The 18,572-nt window shown below is 40.6% G+C and overlaps 1 protein-coding gene across 7 annotated transcripts in view; it reads left to right on the top strand.

Moving 5' to 3' along the window:
• WDFY2 (WD repeat and FYVE domain containing 2) overlaps nt 1–18,572 on the top strand; it is a 235,604-nt gene that overhangs the window by 140,968 nt on the left and 76,064 nt on the right. For all 7 annotated transcript variants that reach the window (XR_012079966.1, XM_072976193.1, XM_072976194.1 and 4 more), the window contains one exon: nt 7,949–8,016. Coding sequence is in view for 6 of the 7 variants with exons in the window: in XM_006210129.3 (XP_006210191.1) it covers nt 7,949–8,016 (68 nt within the window). In the remaining variant the exon portion in view is untranslated. The remainder of the gene's footprint in view (nt 1–7,948; nt 8,017–18,572) is intronic.

The following is an 18,572-nucleotide window of genomic DNA, read 5'->3' as shown; positions in this document are numbered from 1 at the left end:
TCTGGGAAGCTCTCTCCACTGTCACCTAACCCAGCTCTGTCGTCAGAGTTAGTTAGGTGCTCTTGTAACAGCAAGGGCCCCTCCAGACCATAGGTCTTACCTGCCTATAATGTATTGCCCTGCAGCCCCTCTCCGCCAGGGGGCAGTGAGCTTCTGACACACTTATTTGTGCGTTTCACGTACTAGCACCTAGTGGGAATTTAATAAATGTTTGTCGAATGACTTAATGATCGACAAATCAATGATTGAATATATAAGTGCACTTGTGGGGCAGAATTCCTAACTTTTAGATTTCAATAGTGTTGGAAAATCCAGGTTGTTCCAGTCCCTGGAATTCATTGTCCCCACCAGTCTAAGCAGATTTAAAGATTGCTAGAATAGAGAACAAAGGGTATATTCCTGTATAGGGTGTGGGAGGTGGACCTGGTGTGGTGCTTGGCCATATATACATGCAGACACACACACACAGACACACAGTTGAGCAGCTGTGTCTAACTAAACTCTACTGTCAGCGTGTAGGTATCAGCACAGGTCAAAACAGCAAAGTCAAACTGAGATTTGGGGCATCTCATAAAGGGAGCATCCTGACTCCCCTGTTTGATTGAACCCCTCTGTGTGATTGTGTTGGCTCCTGCACTGAGGGCTGCGGGCTACCTGTGAAGCGGACACACCCGTCCTGGTTAAGGTTGTAGCTCAGACAGGCACAGATTTGGTTCTTTGGAGGGACTTGGGGTGGGAAGGGAGGCAGCACAGAAATATCATTCCCTTGCTTATTGCTTTAGAGTGCTGGTGGATGCTGGAGCTGTGAAGTGAAGGATTTATAGTTCCTTCCCATCATCTCACCCAGTGTTCAGATTTCTCAGTGTGAGCCCAGCTTGGTTGCTGCCATTCTGCACGCGCCTCTGTGCAGGTGTAATCAGAGAGCTTCCTGACGTGGACAGGTGGGAGGCAGGTGCCGAGAGGGAGACATTTTCGACCCATCCTTTTGATATGTCTCAAATAATGAGCACCAGTTTTGGACCTGGTGTGGGACTCAGGCCTGGGGCAGACGTCAAGTACGATAAAATGTGCTTTCTTTTGATTGTATTTAGAGCTCAGTCAAGGAGCCAACCAGCTCTGATGATGGGGAAGTTTTGGTCAATGCTATAACTGATCCAACATCTGTTTTAACCTTAAAAGACAAACAAACTTCTTTAGGTTTAAAGAGTAATAATTAGGGCTAATATTTAAAGGTAATTTTTACTTGTTGAAATGTGGTCAGCTATGTCCAACGTAGAGTAAGACTTTGCCATTTTCAAAATAGCCCAGCTGCTGAACTGACTTAGGTCCACTGGGGATACCCTGTCTTACTAATTTTGAGATGAGCATTGCTTCTTTCTCCCAACTTGCTTGTGTCTGTTTCTGCCTAGTGCAGACAATTTGGGGGAGAGGAAGAGCAAGTCGGGGAGTGGGGGGTGCGGGGAGGAAATAGGACCTGGCAAGGTGCGGTGCTTGTGGCTGCATTGGGTTCCTGCACCCTGGGGCTTTGTGTGTGGGAGGAATGCAGCTTCCCTGCCTTTCACTGGGGTTATGCATTTTTCTCTAACACACTGACCTCTACTGGCTTAACTCTGACTCTTAAATTTTCTTTCAAGGAAAAAAAATTTCACTTAGTATTAAAAGCTTTTTGGGTTGCTTTTAAAATATAATTTGCAGGAAAATGAATACTTACTTATAAAATTTATATAGTAGAATTTACATTTATCTGTAAATTCCTAGCTGGCCAAATGACATTTTTGTCCTCTAGGATGCAGTCTCATTTTTCTTTTTTAAACTGCTATTATACCTCTGAATACAAGACAATATAAGAATATAAGAGAACAGATGTTTTTATATCATTTTCCTCTAGGTTGTAAAGTTTATCAATTGCCAAATACATATTGGTGTAAGGAAGCCAGTATGTTTAGTGAAGAGAGCACGGAATTTAAAATCACTGCATCTACTCACTAGTTCAGTGCAGATCGCTTAAGTTCTCTGGGCCTTCCATTTTCATCTCTAAAAGATGGTTTCTATTTCATAGGGCTTTGCAAGGATTAAATGTATATGCAAAATGTTTTGGGGGCTGTTATTTCTGTAGAAGTGTTTGTTACTATTATTAAAATTAAAACTAGTATTATCCTGCCATCTTATTGACCTATATAGCTATTTTAAAAAATCTTCAGGGGGTGGGTACAGCTCAGTGGTAGAGTGTCAGCTTAGCATGCACGAGGTCCTGGGTTCAATCCCCAGTACCTCCATTAAAAAAAAAAAACAACAAAACTTAAAAATCTTTAAACAAACCTGTACTAACTGTACTGATGTGTACCTTTTTTCATTGGGATTTTTAGGAACACTGTTACTTTAAAAATACATATGTATATATTTTTATGTTTTTATATTTTTAAAAATAATTCATGCATCTGAAAGACATTTGTTGAGCTAACATTACAATAACAGTGTAACAACCTTTGTGCACATGGCGTAGGGGCTACCTATATCTCTAAGCCTCAAGTAAGAAGCTGTTCCACGCGTGGTCGATACTCAGATGAGCACTGTCATCTTAAACTCAGTATATTGAAATGAAACTCAGGGTGTTTTCCTACCTTCCTCTCTGTCCCATATTAGGGAATAGTCCTCATGGTGTAGTGGCTGCGAGGCGCCCCCTCTGAAGGTTCGCGTTGTGGCTCTGCAGCCTGGGCCCCTCCGTGCTTCAGGACCCTCCTCTGTGACAAGATCATACCGTCCCTGTGGGACTGTTGGGAGGCCACATTTGGGATTCTGTTGACAGAACAGTCCCCTGGAAAGCCCTGTAGGCTTCTTGTTCGTTTGCGGCAGTAAATGTAAAACAGAAGCTCTGCTGAGCATCTGGTCCAGCCTAAAGTCTGTGGTCTTCCTGGCCTTCGTGCTCTGCCCAGCGCTCTCGGGTCAGTGTAACTGCTGCTGGAGAAGAAGAGGATGAATCGGGGTAGGTAACCAGCAGGCTCTGCCACCTTGGACCGACACCTTATAGGGGGGCAGAGTTTGCCACCCCAAAATATGTCTCTTTGACGTATTAACTTTAAGCTGGTTATTTTCTCAGAAACAGCAGACATGGGAAAGACTCTGAAAATCAGGTAGGAGTTCCCTTTTTGCAAGAAACATTAACATTTGTAAGGGAAATTTCCACTTGTAAGGGTGGCACCCCGTCTGTGTCAGGAAGAAGAGGTTGACCAAATCTCTTGAAACCCTAAATCTATAGAGAAGGCAGTGACTGAAATCTGCATCACAATCCTAGCCTTTTACTGTGCTTTTCCTGGTAACCTCCCCTAGCTGACTTGGGATTTAAGGTGAGGGCTTCCGCCCTTTTGGAGAGTTACTCAAGTGTTCTTAGACCTCTCCCGTGTATGCATGTTATTGAACTTTTGTTTGGTTTCCTTCTGTTAATCTGTCTCGTGTCAATCCTTAGACCTGCCGGAAGAACCTAGAAGGGTAGAGGAAGCTCTTCCTTGCTACTTTCATTCATCCAACAAATACTGTTTTTACATGTGCATGTTGTACTCCTCGGCTCCGGGTAGACAGCAGTGAGCCAGAATAGAATGTTCTTTATCCTCATGCTTATTTCCAATTGGGGGAATCAAATTGTAACTGGGCAGGAGCCTCTGGGGTCTTCCTGGGACCGACCTCTCCCTCATATCCTCTGTTGTAGCTCCTTTATTAAGTACCCAGATAGTAGTATCTGATGCACATTTCCTGAGTTGTTTTACAGATGCTAAAACTCCCCACCAAATGGAAGATGCTAACTACTTGATGACCATGAGCCCACAGCCTCCAGGCCTACTGGAGCCGAAGGACTGATCACGTTAACCCCTGTGACACCACCTGCTACCTCTCCACCAACCAATACAGAGAATTGTGCAGAGCTGATCGCATACCCTGGGACTCCTGTCCCTCACCCAGCCTTTAAAAGTGCTTTCCTAAAACCCTTCAGGGAATTCAGGCTTTTTGAGCACTAGCTGGCCCCAGCGCCTTACTATAAATATTGCACTTTCCTTCACCACAGCCTGATATCAGTGGATTGCCTTTACTGTGCATGGGCGAGCGGACCCAGATTTGGTTAGGTAACAACATAATAGACACATTAGAAGTAGGCAGTGGTAGAGTGCATGCTTAGCATGTACAAGGTCCTGGGTTCAATCCCCAGTTCCTCCATATTATTAAAAAAAAAAAAAAGAAGTGGAGAGTAGGGAAATAAAAAGAGTTAAGAATTTAAAAAATAAAAAAAATAAGTAGGCAGGTCAAATAACAGATTGTGGCCAGTGCCATGAAGGAAACAAATGAAATAATAGATAATGCCACTCCCTCCAGAGTCAGCACTTCCTGAAACTGCGCCCTTTCCCACGTGGATTAGACCCCTTTCCGACATGGCCTTAAATAGATATAAAACAGCTTGCAGCTCTTATCAGGCACTGTTTTAATGATGTTTACTTGTCTGTCCACATGGAGCTCCTGCACAATGCCTGGCACATGGCAGACGTTCAGTACCTGTTAAAGAAATGGAAAGGAATGGATAAAAATTTATAAGGCACATTTGTAGATTGAGTGTAAAATCCTTTACATTAAGGAATAAGATGTTCCATATGCTGGCAGAGCAGGAAAGATTTGGGATCTTGATCTTTCACAAGCTATGATTATTGGTAGGTTTTAAAATAATGGTGGTGATAATATAAGACCAATAATTGTTGGCAGTTACCTAGTGCTTGCCATGTGCCAAGCACCGTTTCAGGAACCTTGCATTTAATCTTCACAGCAGCTTCGCACAACAGGCTCTGTCTTGTATTAATTAGGAATTCTGGGCTACCTCAAAGATACCTCAGACTCCTAGTTTAAGAGTGAACTTGTGATACTCCCGACCCATCTGGTCCTTTCCCAGTGTTCCTCATCTCAGTGACTGACAGCATCATCCATGCAGTTGGACAAACCCAAAACCTGAGGAAAGACATTCCTTTCCTTCATCTTGCCTATCAGTTAACATGTAATTCAGATCCTGGTAATAAAATGTACTTTACAGTGGCTTAGGGTACAAATAAATTGAATCCTCTCGCAAACAAGTCTAGAGTTAGTCTAAAGGGTTGGTGGGTCAACAGTGGTGTTACTGAGCCCATGCTCTTTCTGGTCTTCACCTCTGCTGTCCTCAGCATGTCAGCTTCTGTCCCCAAGCTTGTTGTTTCATGACCAAAGATGATGGCCTCAACTTCAGACAAAGTTTGTGTTGACTCTGTTCATTTTTCTTTATTCTTTCTCTTTCTTCTCCTCAGACTAAGTAATTTCAATTGTCCTATCTTGAAGGTCACCGATTCTTCTGTCTTCTCCAACCTATCATTGACCCTTTGTAGTGAATGTCCCATTTCAGCTATTGTACTTTTCAGCTCCAGGATTTCTTTCTGATTCCCTTATATAATTTCTGTCTCTTTATTCATATTCCCTACTTGTTCATACATCCTTCTCCTGATTTCCTTAGTTCTTTGTGGTTCCCTTCAGCTCTTTGAGCATATTTATGTAATTTAAAGTCTTGGCTAGTCAATGTTTGGACTTCTTCCTTGTGGTTACTATCTCTTTTTTTTCTATGAATGGGCCATTTCCTGTTTCTTTATATACTTTGCAATTTTTTTGTTGAAAACTGGATATTTTAAATATTATGATGTGGTAACTGAAAATCACATCCTCATTCCTCTCTAGAGTTGTTACTTGTCGAATGCTGCAGTTGCCTCTCTAGTGGCTTTTTCAAACTACTTCTGCAAAGACTGTCTTTCTTGTTGTATGTGATCATGTGATCATTGAAGTTTCTGTTCTTCTGTCTCTGAGGTCAACCAGTGATTGCTTTTAATGTCTGTAATTAATAAAGGGGTAAAAGGTCTTCCTTCTCCTTAAATTCTTTTGACAGACTTGCCCAGGAAGCCCTTCAGACGGACCTAGGGGCTTGAAACAATGGCCAATCTCTTCTCTAGTCTCTTAGTGAACTGCCAGGCAAATCAACACATTCCCCAGATACTGGAGGACAGGATTCGCTCCCTGGTACCAGCAAGCCACTCTGTGAACATAGGCTGCTGTCTTCACAGCTGCCTGCTATGAGGTTGGGACATGTGATGGTAGCTGGGAGTAAAATGTGAAATTCTCTGATGTACACCAGCTTCTTCGTCAAGCAGTCCCACAGGTACTGAGAGGGTCTAACTAGTTAGAGTTCTGAAGTCATGATTCTGACAATTGTTCTTAGCTCAGTGATTGATTTGGTACAGGGACTGATTCTTGGAGCTTCCTACTCTGCTATTTTCCATAATGTCACTCCTGTATTCTTGTTGAGATAATATTCTCTATATTAAAATTCACTGGTGTATATTGTGAAAAGATTTTAAATGAAGGCTGATATATGTATAGTGTATGTATTGAATTATTTCTTAAGAATTATTTTCCACTGTATCTGGCCATCTCACAAACTAGGATAGCTGACCGAAAAGATGGAGTTTTACAGGTACATGGAGTGGTGTCACTATGTGTGGCTGCATTGTATCTTGTGGCTGTGCAGATACAGTGGCGGTTCTTTACTGCATCTATGGTTAGTCTAGTCTTTTTCCTCCTATTCTGATTGGGAGACCCACTGATTAACTTGGGAAGAAATCCAGTACAATTTAAAACTTAGTCTAATGTGATGACTTAAATAGTCTTTTTAGGTAATGTCCAGCTTTCTCTGAGATAAAAGTGCTCAGTGTCTGCTTTTTACCCTGGGATGGTGTGGGGGGGGGTGGGTGAGGGGTGTGATGTATGTGATTTCCCAGCAGCAGTGGGGAACTGCTCGTTTCCCTTGCTTGGATGTCCGCTACTTTCTCCAGTCCTTGGGGCAATGCCCCATTATCTCCTAGTTGAGTTTGCCTTGCCAGCATGTGCTTATGGTGTCACAGCTGGTGGTACTCGGGGTGGGGCTTCCTGGCTGCTAAGAACTTCACAGTGTTCTCTAACTGGTTCCTTGCACTTTGGCTCCTCCTCTCTGAGCTCTCCTGGGCGCCTGCCACCTCGGTCCGGCCTGCTGGTCTGGAACTTCACCCACAGCCTGGCTGCAGGATCACCGTGTTCCGCAGTGGGTTCCGTGGCCAGCCCTCTAGCTCAGCAGTCTGAGACTCAGAGTTTACCACTGCTTCACCATGTTTGGGAAAACCCTCTCTTAAGTCAGTAGCCTGGCTTGTAAGACAGTGGATTTACTATGTAATCTTTCTGTGTCAGATGCTGCATACTGCTTCATTTTATCTTGTCACTAGTAAATCCTAAATACCCTCCAGGGAGATGAATGCTCCCAGCAGACCAGGGCAACGGCCATATAATAGTTTTCAAACGCTATCACACGTGTGTATGCAAACATATATGAGGATAAAATTTAATTATCCTCAAATATTTAATTATAAAAAGTCATGTAATTTTAAATGTATACAGCCTTAAATTTAAGGAATATTGGATCTTTAAAGAGATATAAGTGGTGTGTGTGTGTATATATATATACTTATAAACACAAACATATGTTATAAGTGTTTCTATAGAATATATATTATATAATTATAGCAATATAATTGTGTCTCACACACACAGGCACACAGTTGACCCTCGAACAACACAGGGGTTAGGGTGCTGACCCTCCGTGCGGTCTGAAGTCTGCATGTAACTTTACAGTCGGTCCTCTGGATCTGTGGTTCTGCATCTGCAGGTTCAACCACGTGTGGATCATGTGGTGTCGTAATACGTAATTAGTGAAAAAAATACGCATGTAAGTGGACCCGTGTAGTTTATTTAAACCCATGTTGTTCAAGGGTCCACTGTGTACATAATTCAGAGGTTTGGTTTCTGCTGTCAGCATTTTCCCATGACTAAATACACTGTGATTTAACGCACATATTTTCTTTTGTTGCAGGACTGTTCGTGTGTGGTTAAAGAGAGACAGTGGGCAATACTGGCCAAGCATATACCATGTAATGCCTTGTAAGTATCTGGATCTCTGTCTTTAAAAATCAGACGTGGACCCTCAACTCCCCTTCCTTCCCAGAATGCCTTCTCTGTCTTTTCTTGAGTAGGGATGCCTGAGGGTTGGGATTATTATAATGGAAAGTACCACATTAAATCATTTTAGCTCTCAGTGTGTAAAATAAGAAAATTGTTCTGAAATTGACTGTATATTCACAGTTTCTGAATAAGATTAATGAAAGGACTACAGCACAGAGGCTCTCTGATTATAGCAGGCTCCCTGTCTTTTCCAACTTTTTGTTTAACTTTTTTGTAAAGTACTTCCTTAGACAATTCAAAATTTTGTCCGGTGATTACATTTGTGAAGTAAATTTGTTCTTGCATTATTGTTACATTATTTATTCAAATTCAAGACATTCAGCATTGAACATTCAGTTCTCAAAAGGATTTGCTTAGAATTGAAACATCCTAATTAGAAGTCAGTCTCATTTCCCCAAAATCTTATGTGAGGAATATGTCCTTGCACTGATAAATAGCAAATCTTTCACATATACTTTTTTTAAAAAGATGACTGATTCTTAGATTCTTGCACTGGCAGACGTTCCCCTGCAGGGAGAGGAGAGCTGGCTCCCTAGAAAGAACTAGGAAATTTCTTTTCAGTCTAGTGTTTTATCATTAAAATTAATGAAGTTTGGGTATCCCATTCCATATGTATTTTAGTGAGTGTAAAATAATTATTTAAATTCATTGTCAGTTATATTATTAAACATTTTCCTTACTCCCCTTCCTTTAAATCGTAATTAAAATTGACACCCTAGAAACCTCCCCTAGATGAGTTGTTTGGGCTCGTGTACCCTCTGGCATCCTGCAGGGTGCACCTCTTCCCTGGGTGCACTGTCCTAGTTTGAGTGGCACACGCTGTAATGTACAGCCAACACAAATTCATGCTACATTATAGATGTGATGAAGTTTATGCCTCTGGCAAAAGAATACTGTAACAATTTAACAATTTTGCCTGCTTATGAACAAATAAATTATTAAAGGTGTGATGGATTTCTGAGGCTCTACATATCTTTACAATTGTAGTTAATAAGTGATAACCACGAAGCTGAACCAAGTATTCCACTGTATACTAGTGAAGAGGAAGGTTCTTATAATTCTGAGTACTCATATTCTCTCCTTCTGTTGTGCCTCCAGCAGACCCCATGATATAGCAAAGACCGTCTGTGCACTTTCTTATTAGGCTGTGGCAATGATGAGGGCTTAGGTAAATGGAAAGGGAAAGGAATTCTCTGATTGATTTTGTTTTCTCATTTTTTAAGTGGTATAACCAGTCTTATCTATGGTCTTTCTTTTTCTTTCTTTTTTTTTTTTTAATGGGCGGAGGTAATTTAGGTTTATTTATTATTCATTTTCTTACAAAGAGATGCTGAGAATTGAACCCAGGACCTTGTGCATGCTAAGCATGCCCTCTAACCACTGAGCTATACCCTCCCCTTTATGGTCTTCCTTTTTCATCAAACTGGGCCTAATATATGAGTGGACGAGATGGGGAAGTTCTGTAGTCCTGTAAGTTGAAGTTGACCCCAGAGGCCTGTCACTCCTTTATTAACTGTGAAGACAGAGGAAAGGTGGACCTGAGCAGAACACTGAGGGCTTGGGGATGGTGGGCAAGGAACCATCTAGACATTGATAGGAACCCATGAAGACATGGGTTACCCACCCCTTCCCCATACACACATCGGTAAACACTTTGTGCCATTCTCCAGTGTTCTCTTTGTTTGAATGTCGCTGAGAATACAGAGGAGCCTCTCGCTCGTTACCTTTTCATCATTTATTAGACTCTGTAGGAGAATGCCCAACTGCTGCCATGGCTCCTGTACCTGGCACAGGTTCTCAATAAATAAGTACTTGTTGAAGACTTGAATCTGATAATAAAGATGAGTTTCCCTGAGAATATTATCAGACATTTTCCTAGATGACTGTGCATGATCTTTGAGAAGAAGGACTCTAATTATTTACGTATCTTGCCTATGGCGTTTTACTAAAGGAAGTAAAGAAGGGATTTCTTTGCTATTAAAATGTGGTCTGTGGACTAGCAGCATTGGGGGCACCTGAGAACTTACTAGAAATGCAAATATTGGCCTCCACCCCAGATCTCACGAATCAGAACCTGCATTTTAATAAGATCCCTATGTGATTTGAGTGCCCTTTAAAGTTTGAGATTGCCTTTTGACATATATGCAACATGCTGATCTATTTACATACTGTATGTGAACACATGTAAAGCCTTGTGTGTATATGGTGTTGATTTGTAAACACACAGATATAAGTACACATTCTAGTCGGTCAAATATTTACTGCGCACCTACTGTATACAGGCCATGGAGCTAGGTGTGAGAAATTGCAGACGAACATGGCACAGATGGTCAAGATGATTTCTGTAATCTTTCATTGCTGGATGGTTCCATCTGCCTTGGGGAAGTAAAAGAACAAAAGGCTATGTTCTTCACAGTTGGTCAGAAATTGGCTTTTATGTTCCTAGGGATCATCTGCATTCAACATAGGAACTGATACCTGAGTAAGAATTTAAGTAAACTTGAGAGGTGCAGCATCCTATTGTGTAAGGAAACATGCTACAGTTTTGGTCAGCTGGAATTCATTTGTTTTATTCATTTATTGAATTTACAAAGGGCTGATTTGCAGTCCTTTCTATTGAAAGGTGTTTTGTTAAGAGGCCACCCAGTATTATCCTTATATAATGGTAATGTGGTATTAGTTACAAAATAAGTGGAAGGGTACAGCATATCCAGAGGCTATAATATGGATACCACAAGGCAGATATGACCATGTTGTGTGTTTATCGTGGTACAGGGTAAGTAATATTCCAAATCCAGAAAAAAAATAAAGAAAACATCTTGTACATACAATATATGGTTTGTTTATTTCATCCATTAAAATACCTTTAAAAAAAAGGGGTGAACTCATAGAAACAGAGAGTAGAAAAGTGGTTGTCAGGAGCAGAGAGATGGAAGAAATACGGGAGAGATTGGTCAAAGGGTACAGACCATTCATTTACGGGGTGAATGGAGTGTGGGGATCTAGTGTATAACATGGTGACTATAGTTGATGACACTATTCTATAATTGAATTTTGCTGAGAGAGTACAACTTAAATGTTCTCACCCCACCCCCCAAAATTAAATATGTGAGGTAATGAACGTGTTAACTTGGTGGCTGGAATCCTTTCACAATGTATACCAATTCATCATGTTGTACACTTTATTTCATTATTTTTTTATTGTCAGTTACAATGACACATTGTAACATTGTATACTTTAAATATCTTACAATTTTATTCGAAAATTATACCTTAGTAAAGTTGGGGAAAAAAGATCACAGAACCTAAAATAAGCAAATGCTGAAAAGAAATTACCTTTGAGTATAGTGTTTGTCATGTTCTGGGTAGCAGAGTAGTGTTTCATGCATTGAGGAGAATCTGAAGTTTTATGCAGGGAAGGGAGCAAGAAGGCATGGGATGAGGAAGGATGAAGAGTGAAGGCCGAATTTGATGGCAGGGAGTGAGCCTGAAAGGCAGAGTGTGGTAAGGCTGTGTGAACTTGGGAGCGTGGCAGATGAGAGGAAGCTGAGGAGCAGACACATCATGATCAAAAGCCCAGCCGCTGCTTTGTCCTCCTACCCTGTCTTTTCTGAGGCGTTCTCACATCCCCTTCAGGAGGGATCCTGGAGAAACCAGATTTAAGTGGGCTGTTGGACCCCAATCCAGTCTGATTTCCTCAGGAATTTATAGTTTGGAGTAGAAAATACTAATCTCATCCTAGGCTGGTCCTTTGAGCTGGGAACACAGAAGTCCAACAGCTGTGAGGCATTTGTGTGCATAAAGAAACAGGGAGAACCAATCCACTTAAAAGGAAGCGTGAATCAGGGAGGAAGGACCACTTGGAGAGAAGCAGATGATGAGCATGTGATGCCTTCAGGTTTTCTTCCTCATCCTCCTAACCCCCAAGCCCGGCTCTGCTTCTGCCTTTGAGGTCAAGAGATGCTCCCTCTCTTAGTGGAGGTGCCGTTTGTGCTCAAGTTCACGCCAGTGGGTTTCAGCCGCTTGTCGCTGCAAGTGTCTGACTCAGCCTTGCCCTGAATGCACACCTCCCAGTTCCTGCCTTTTCACTTGCTCCTGGATCTCTGTGATCTTTAAAGAGAGAGGACTGAGCCACGGGTGTCCCTCTTAGTGCCTCTGAAGTGTTGAGCTGAAAATAGTATGGGGAAAAGTGAAGGCAGGTAAAGAAGAAAACGGAAAGAAACATTCATCCTACTTTCTTTCATTTCTTTGGACAGTGCACTCAACAAATGTTAAATGCTTCTTCCATACCAAACACTGTGCAGGGTACTAAGGATCTAGGGGTGAAATATGGCAGATGAATCCCATCTTCATGGTGTGTACAGTTTGGTGGGGAAGGTGGACCTAAAATGAGTACCACCCATGATGTGTCTTATAACACGAGAAATAGGGATAATGAGCACATGGTGACAAAGGGTCACCAAGGAAGATCCATTTTTAAACCCTGCTGTCTATAGAGAGTTGGGAGTGACTGATGACTTGTTTTGTAGTTTCCTATAAGCTGGTTTTTATGGATGAGTGAGAAATAGGAGCATTTCATTATCAAATATTCTTTCAAAAATAGTATCTTGACATATCTCTCATAGTAGCTAGAAAGTAGCCTACGACAAGATCAAGTTACAACCTGCCCAACTGGGACCTGCCTGACCTTGGAAACCAGAGAGGGGCCTTCCTGAGGATACAGAGCTAAGGTTTCAACTGTAGCCATAACTGTGATTATTTGTTCCAGAATAGATCTGCATCACAGTATAGAGAAAAACACACAACGTACCTGAAAAGCACAGGCATTCCTATTTTCATGGTTGAGTTATTTTAAATTTACTTGACCAACAAGGTTTGCTATTCATGCAGCTCAACAAAGGAGAGGAGGAGAGAGTGTGCAGGCAGGGGCTGGGGTAGCATGTGTTTGAGATTTTTCTGACTCTGCAGTATTGGGTGTCATGTCTGGGCCTTTACTGCCTAGTTTTCATCTCGGGTACGAGGAGTGGGTAAAGCAGCTTGGCTGCCAAAGATGTAGTGAAGAGGAGGTTAAGAGGGCCAGAGGCTCAGGCCTGAGTTGGGTTGTGTTGGGCAATTGGAGTCTGTTTTGTTGCCAGGGCAGGCAGGTGGAATTTACTTTGGCTCCTAAGTGTTTATGAATTTGTCCTCAAAGGAAAAACAGAAGATGGTTTTTCAAAGGTAATTAGAAATAAAAGGCAAACTTAATAAATAAAATGACCGATTTTGTCATTTTTCCAGCTCTCTGCCTTCACCTGGTGGGATGGTATTTGTCCAGTCTGAGGCCATGGTTGGGCTCCTTCAGTTTTTACACCAGTGTGACCACTTTACCATTTATTCAGCTAACTTTTAAAGTATAGGAACTCTACCAAGTGAAGTAGGTCAGACGGAGAAAGACAAATACGATATGATTTCACTCACGTGGAATATGAAAAACCAACAAACAAATATGTGAACAAACCAAAAAAAAATAAACTCATAGATACAGCTAACAGAGTAGTGGTTACCAGAGGGGAAGTGAGGAGTGAAATGGGTGAAGGGGATCCACTGTGATGGTGATGGGTGGAAGCTAAATTTTGGGCAGTGAGCACGCTGCAGGGTGTGCGAAAGTGGAAATATAATGTTGAAACCTGAAACACATATAATGTTATAAACCAATGTTACCTCAACAAAAAATAAATCTGAAAAAAATTTTAAGTGTTTAAAATTTAAATAAAGAAGTAAAGTAAAAAAGTAAAGCATGGGAACTCTACTCCTCAGAAAAATGTAATTTTGAACTGTCTGCTTTCCAGTTTTTATCAACAGCCTGGTTGAGAGAAAGGTTATTTATTATTTATGATGGGCAGCATGAATCCTATGCAGTCTGATTATTCATCTGTATTCTGAGGTTTCCCGCTTTGTTCGCCCTCTGCAGAAATGCCTTCATTCACTGCGCCCTCAGCTCGTACTGCTGTGTGTAGATGTGAATTGCTTTATCTGCTTTTGAAGTAGCTGTCCAGCATAATGCTCAGCGCCCCTTTGAGAAACACTACGGGAGAATACTTTTCAGATAGGAGAGCCAGAAACCCTTGGCTCTCTCTAAGACAGGACTTCCCGTTGTGTATGCTACAGCAATCTGGAATGATCCAAATGTAACAGGCCCCAAGAACTGATCTGCTTAGCTGGGCAGGGTAGAACCAGTCATCTGGACCCTGGATCTCTTCCGTTTACTCCAGGGACTGTCAAAATCTAAATTTCTGTATGTACCATGAGGCAAAAAAAGCTGGGAGGAAAATTCTACAGACGCAGCATAGTCCTTAAGGGTAACGTGAAACATGGGACCTGTTCTATTTCCCAGCAGATCTTTATTCTAATTTTCTTTCTGTTCTTATATATATTCTCCTTAGGATTTTTGCTTATTTCTTTTGTTTGGTTTTATTGTATCTGCTTTTAAAGCCATTTCCAGTTTTTTGTGACATGAGTTAAGGACTGCATTAAATAAATCCTCTTGGTTAAGACAGAGAGATGAAGTTTGAACTTAGTCTTACTATTTACATTAAATTCACCAAAAAAACATGCATTGTTTAAGATCAGAGTATTCAGAATCTCTTGTAGGGTAGCACCTAGCCGCCCGGGTGGGGAACTGGAATTTGATTTTCATTTTTGCTACCAATTTGCTGACCCACTTGGGGCAAGTCCTTGCATTTTCTCTGAACCTAACAGATAAACTGTCCATTTTCTTTGTTCTCAGATTTGCAGAAATATTTTGGTTATGAGATATGTCAACTAACTATTCTTAAAGGATTTTCAGGTTCTCGGTGTTTAGCAGCGTATACTGTCATTGCTGATCTTAGCCCAGAGGGGCTGGGAAAGTGGCTAATTTCTGAGATTGTGGCTAGACTGGTTTCCTTTTCCCTCGTGTTGGAACTGTAGTCTTTCAGCAACAGATAACTTGAAATTGAGGCTTTAGAAAATTAAAATGATTAATACGTTCGTATTTATATGTTTATATCTGAGATGGAAATGAGTTATTTTGTATGTAAATTGCAGGTGTTAATTTTCCCACTGGTGCAGCCCAAGGAGAACTCTCAGTGATTTAGGACAGTGGAGGTGGTTCGTGTGCTGTCCCACCTCTTTCTGCTGGGCTTATGGGAGTTTGGGGGGAAATTCATGTGGAAAGATCCGTGATAGAAAGATATTTAAAATAATGAATTTGGCATTTCTATTTTTAATAATATAGTGGTTGTTTTGGTGACTTTTAGACAATATCTTTAACTCAGTTGAGGGAGATTCTTGGCAGTGAGAGAATATGTGTATAATTGGGAAGTACTCATCCTGTTGTTTGACTTACATCTAATTTCAAATAACTTCTTGGTTCCTAGCTGTGAAGTGTATTGCTCCTTTGCTGGTTTCTTTTTGGTATGAGTTATGTAATAAAACCACATGTTCAAAATAATTTATTGTTTTTACTATTTACATTTTCAATAATAGTAATGTAATCTGGTCTTTTATTTCTGTTTACTAAGAAGAAAAGGTGCCCAAGGAACTTTGATTTTTAACAGAAATGAAGGGAAAACATAGATTAACCAAATTAAAGATAACAGATATTAATGAATCTGAATAATTATAGCATTTATTTAGCATACTCTTATTTGATTTTCATCTGTCAGAGTAATTTAAAACTTACGGTAGTTAGATCACTTTCCTGTAATTTAAAACTTAACTGGGAGAAAAGAGACCAATGCTAATTCACTGTAGCTTTGCTGATGTTACTCAGACTAAATGAAAAGAAAATAAATGGTTAATTTTAGTTTAGTGTATAAAATATTTGATTTAAGTGAAAGGTGCCTTTTTATGCTAGGAAATTGAAGTCCTAAATATAAGTATTTTTAATAAAGTAAAACATGGGCTGAGTATTGTAGACCTAATAAATATTATCTTATGACAAACAGTGGAACAAGATTGTGTCCATGAATTTAATCTTTACTTTGCGGTGGCGGGGTGCTCTTTGAAAGCCTTTCTAATCAAGGCCCTCTTATCATAGGATCCTGAACATGTAACATCACCAAGATGCCTTGAACATTTAAAGTTTTATTCACAGAAGTACCATTGCTTATTTAAAGTTCCCACCAGCACATCCCATGAAGATTAGTGTCTCCTGCCAAATAATGCCTTTAGCATTGTAAAGCTGTCAGTGTGATTGAAATCCACAGCTCAACCTGCAAGGAAACTTGTGCTTATTTGAGCAAAGTTCAGCCTATCAGCAAAGGACAGGAAATAAATTTGTCATAAAATGAAAGAATTATAGGTATAAATGATAGAAATTGGGAAACTTTCCGCCAAATAGAAGTATTTTGAAAATGCCTCCTCTCAACTCAGATTTTTTTTTAAAAAAGGAAGAGCAATATTTTTTCTTAGATCACCTGTGGGATGAACATATTAGAAATACAAGTAGCCAGTTTCTCTCTAATCCACTTAATTTTGGACTCGGCTGAAATTGGTATTGGTGTCTGGAGTTCCCTTTGCCCAGGGCTCATATCCTGAGCTTTTCCCCCTTCAAATTATATGGTCATTAATAGAATCACCTAGACTGGGGTTTCTCTTTATTTTCATTCTTCCTAAACTTTAGGTTGTGTACCTGCCTCAAACTACAAAGATTTCTTTTTTAAAAACATTCAATATTATGAAAGTATTTAAAGATAAGATTTTGACAGGTCATCAGAGTCTAAAGTCCCGACACCAATATAAGACAATATTGTTTCTCATTACCCATAGACCTCCACAAATTTATTTTCTATCTGATTTGTTACTTTTCATTCTTGCTTCCTAAGATTTCTCCAAATATGCTTCTTGTTTACCGTCATCGGGCTGAGACAGAGAAGGGAGGTGGCAAATCCTGATCAGACAGCATGGGGGATGAGAGTTCTTCTCTTATTTCTAGATGAAATTTCTAGATGAATTGCATCCAGAGTTCAGGGATGCAGCTTCACAGAGCAAGTCAGTTGAGGGGAGCTGCACTGTGGTTTGGAGTCCTGCTCAGCCACGTGGCTCAGCTTTTGGAGTGCCTTTTAAGGTCATTCCAAACACGGCAGTCAGCCAGTTCATCTCTGACCTGAACTTTCAGCCACCAGAGAGACCCAAGTGTTTCTTTATCGACTAATGAATTACTAGTGTTAGAGCATTTACAGCTGAATTCTATTAGGGAAGCATCCAATTTTTGCATCCTGGCTACAGATATTGTGTTTAAGTCCTATATTGCTTGTTTCCTCTCTTATTCTTCTTTCTGAAGGAGTCCCTTTACCATTTGGCCATAATTACCATTACTTTACTGTGTTTTATTATCCTTCCCCAGACAGTTTTGCCCTTTGCTAGTTTCTCGCGTGGACGGACAGGAGCTTATTTTGTATGGGCCACAGCGCTAGACTTTCAGAGGTTGCTTTTTTAAAATTAATTTCTGGTGAGTTTTAGTAGAAGGATCCCTGTGTCTATGTATCTATTTCTCCAACCCCCAAAAGGAAAGACATTTACTGTAAGAACAAATATGGGTGTCAGTATTTCTTTCAGTTCATTCCTTTCCTGCTTGGCCCTGGAGGGCCTATGGGTAACCAACCCAGGCCTCTTCCTATGGGAGCGTCACAGTTGGGAAATGGCTTGGGGAACATAAGTTTCACCCACCAAAAGTCTATGTACGCGCAGGCATGCACGCGCGCGCACACACACACACACACACGGTGGCTTGGTGTTTTACCATAATGCCTCTTCAAAGGGGTGTTTGCACCTTTGGGGGCACCAGGAAGGTAATGCTCTCTGGGTCTGTCAGTCTGCTGTCTACAGCCATCTTGGGTTCAAGCATATGGGTCCTGCAACCGCAGAATTTCTGTTAAAACTTCCTTTATGGTCCTTTATAGGAAAGGTCTTTCCTTTTGCTTTCTAGTGTTTCCTGCCATCAGTATGAAGTGGTATGAACCAATGAGGTAACATCGGGGACAAGTCTTTATAGTTCCCACGTATAGTTGGTGTCACAATCTATAAATTCCTTGATGACAGCTATAGTACTTTATATATCATTGCATCACCTGCCTTGAACATAATTAGCGTTCTAAATTTTTGTTAAAGAATAACAAGCAATTTAGTAAATGGAGGAAAGATAAGAAGGAAATAACAATGTAGATTTAAGGGTCGCTTGTGCTGTATTGTAAAAAAAGTCTTTTAAGTCACATTCAAAGATCAGTGAATATTCTAGTTATTACATAACCAGATATGAACTTAGTAAATCACACAGCAAATACTTTTTATAATCAGGAAGGCAGCTAAGTGATAAGGTTATTTTTCACTTGTGTATAGCCGTTTGGGCTAAAATCAAGTTCTGCCTCATGCTCATGTGCATATCTTAATAAGTTGTTAGGTATTTAGAAATTTTAACGGGAATAGAAAAATAATAAATAAAGACAATGTTATAG

The sequence above is a fragment of the Vicugna pacos genome, chromosome 14, assembly GCF_048564905.1.
Source record: "Vicugna pacos chromosome 14, VicPac4, whole genome shotgun sequence".
Classification (NCBI taxonomy): domain Eukaryota; kingdom Metazoa; phylum Chordata; class Mammalia; order Artiodactyla; family Camelidae; genus Vicugna; species Vicugna pacos.
Note: the sequence above shows the minus strand (reverse complement) of the source record. Positions and strands in the feature narration are given on the sequence as shown.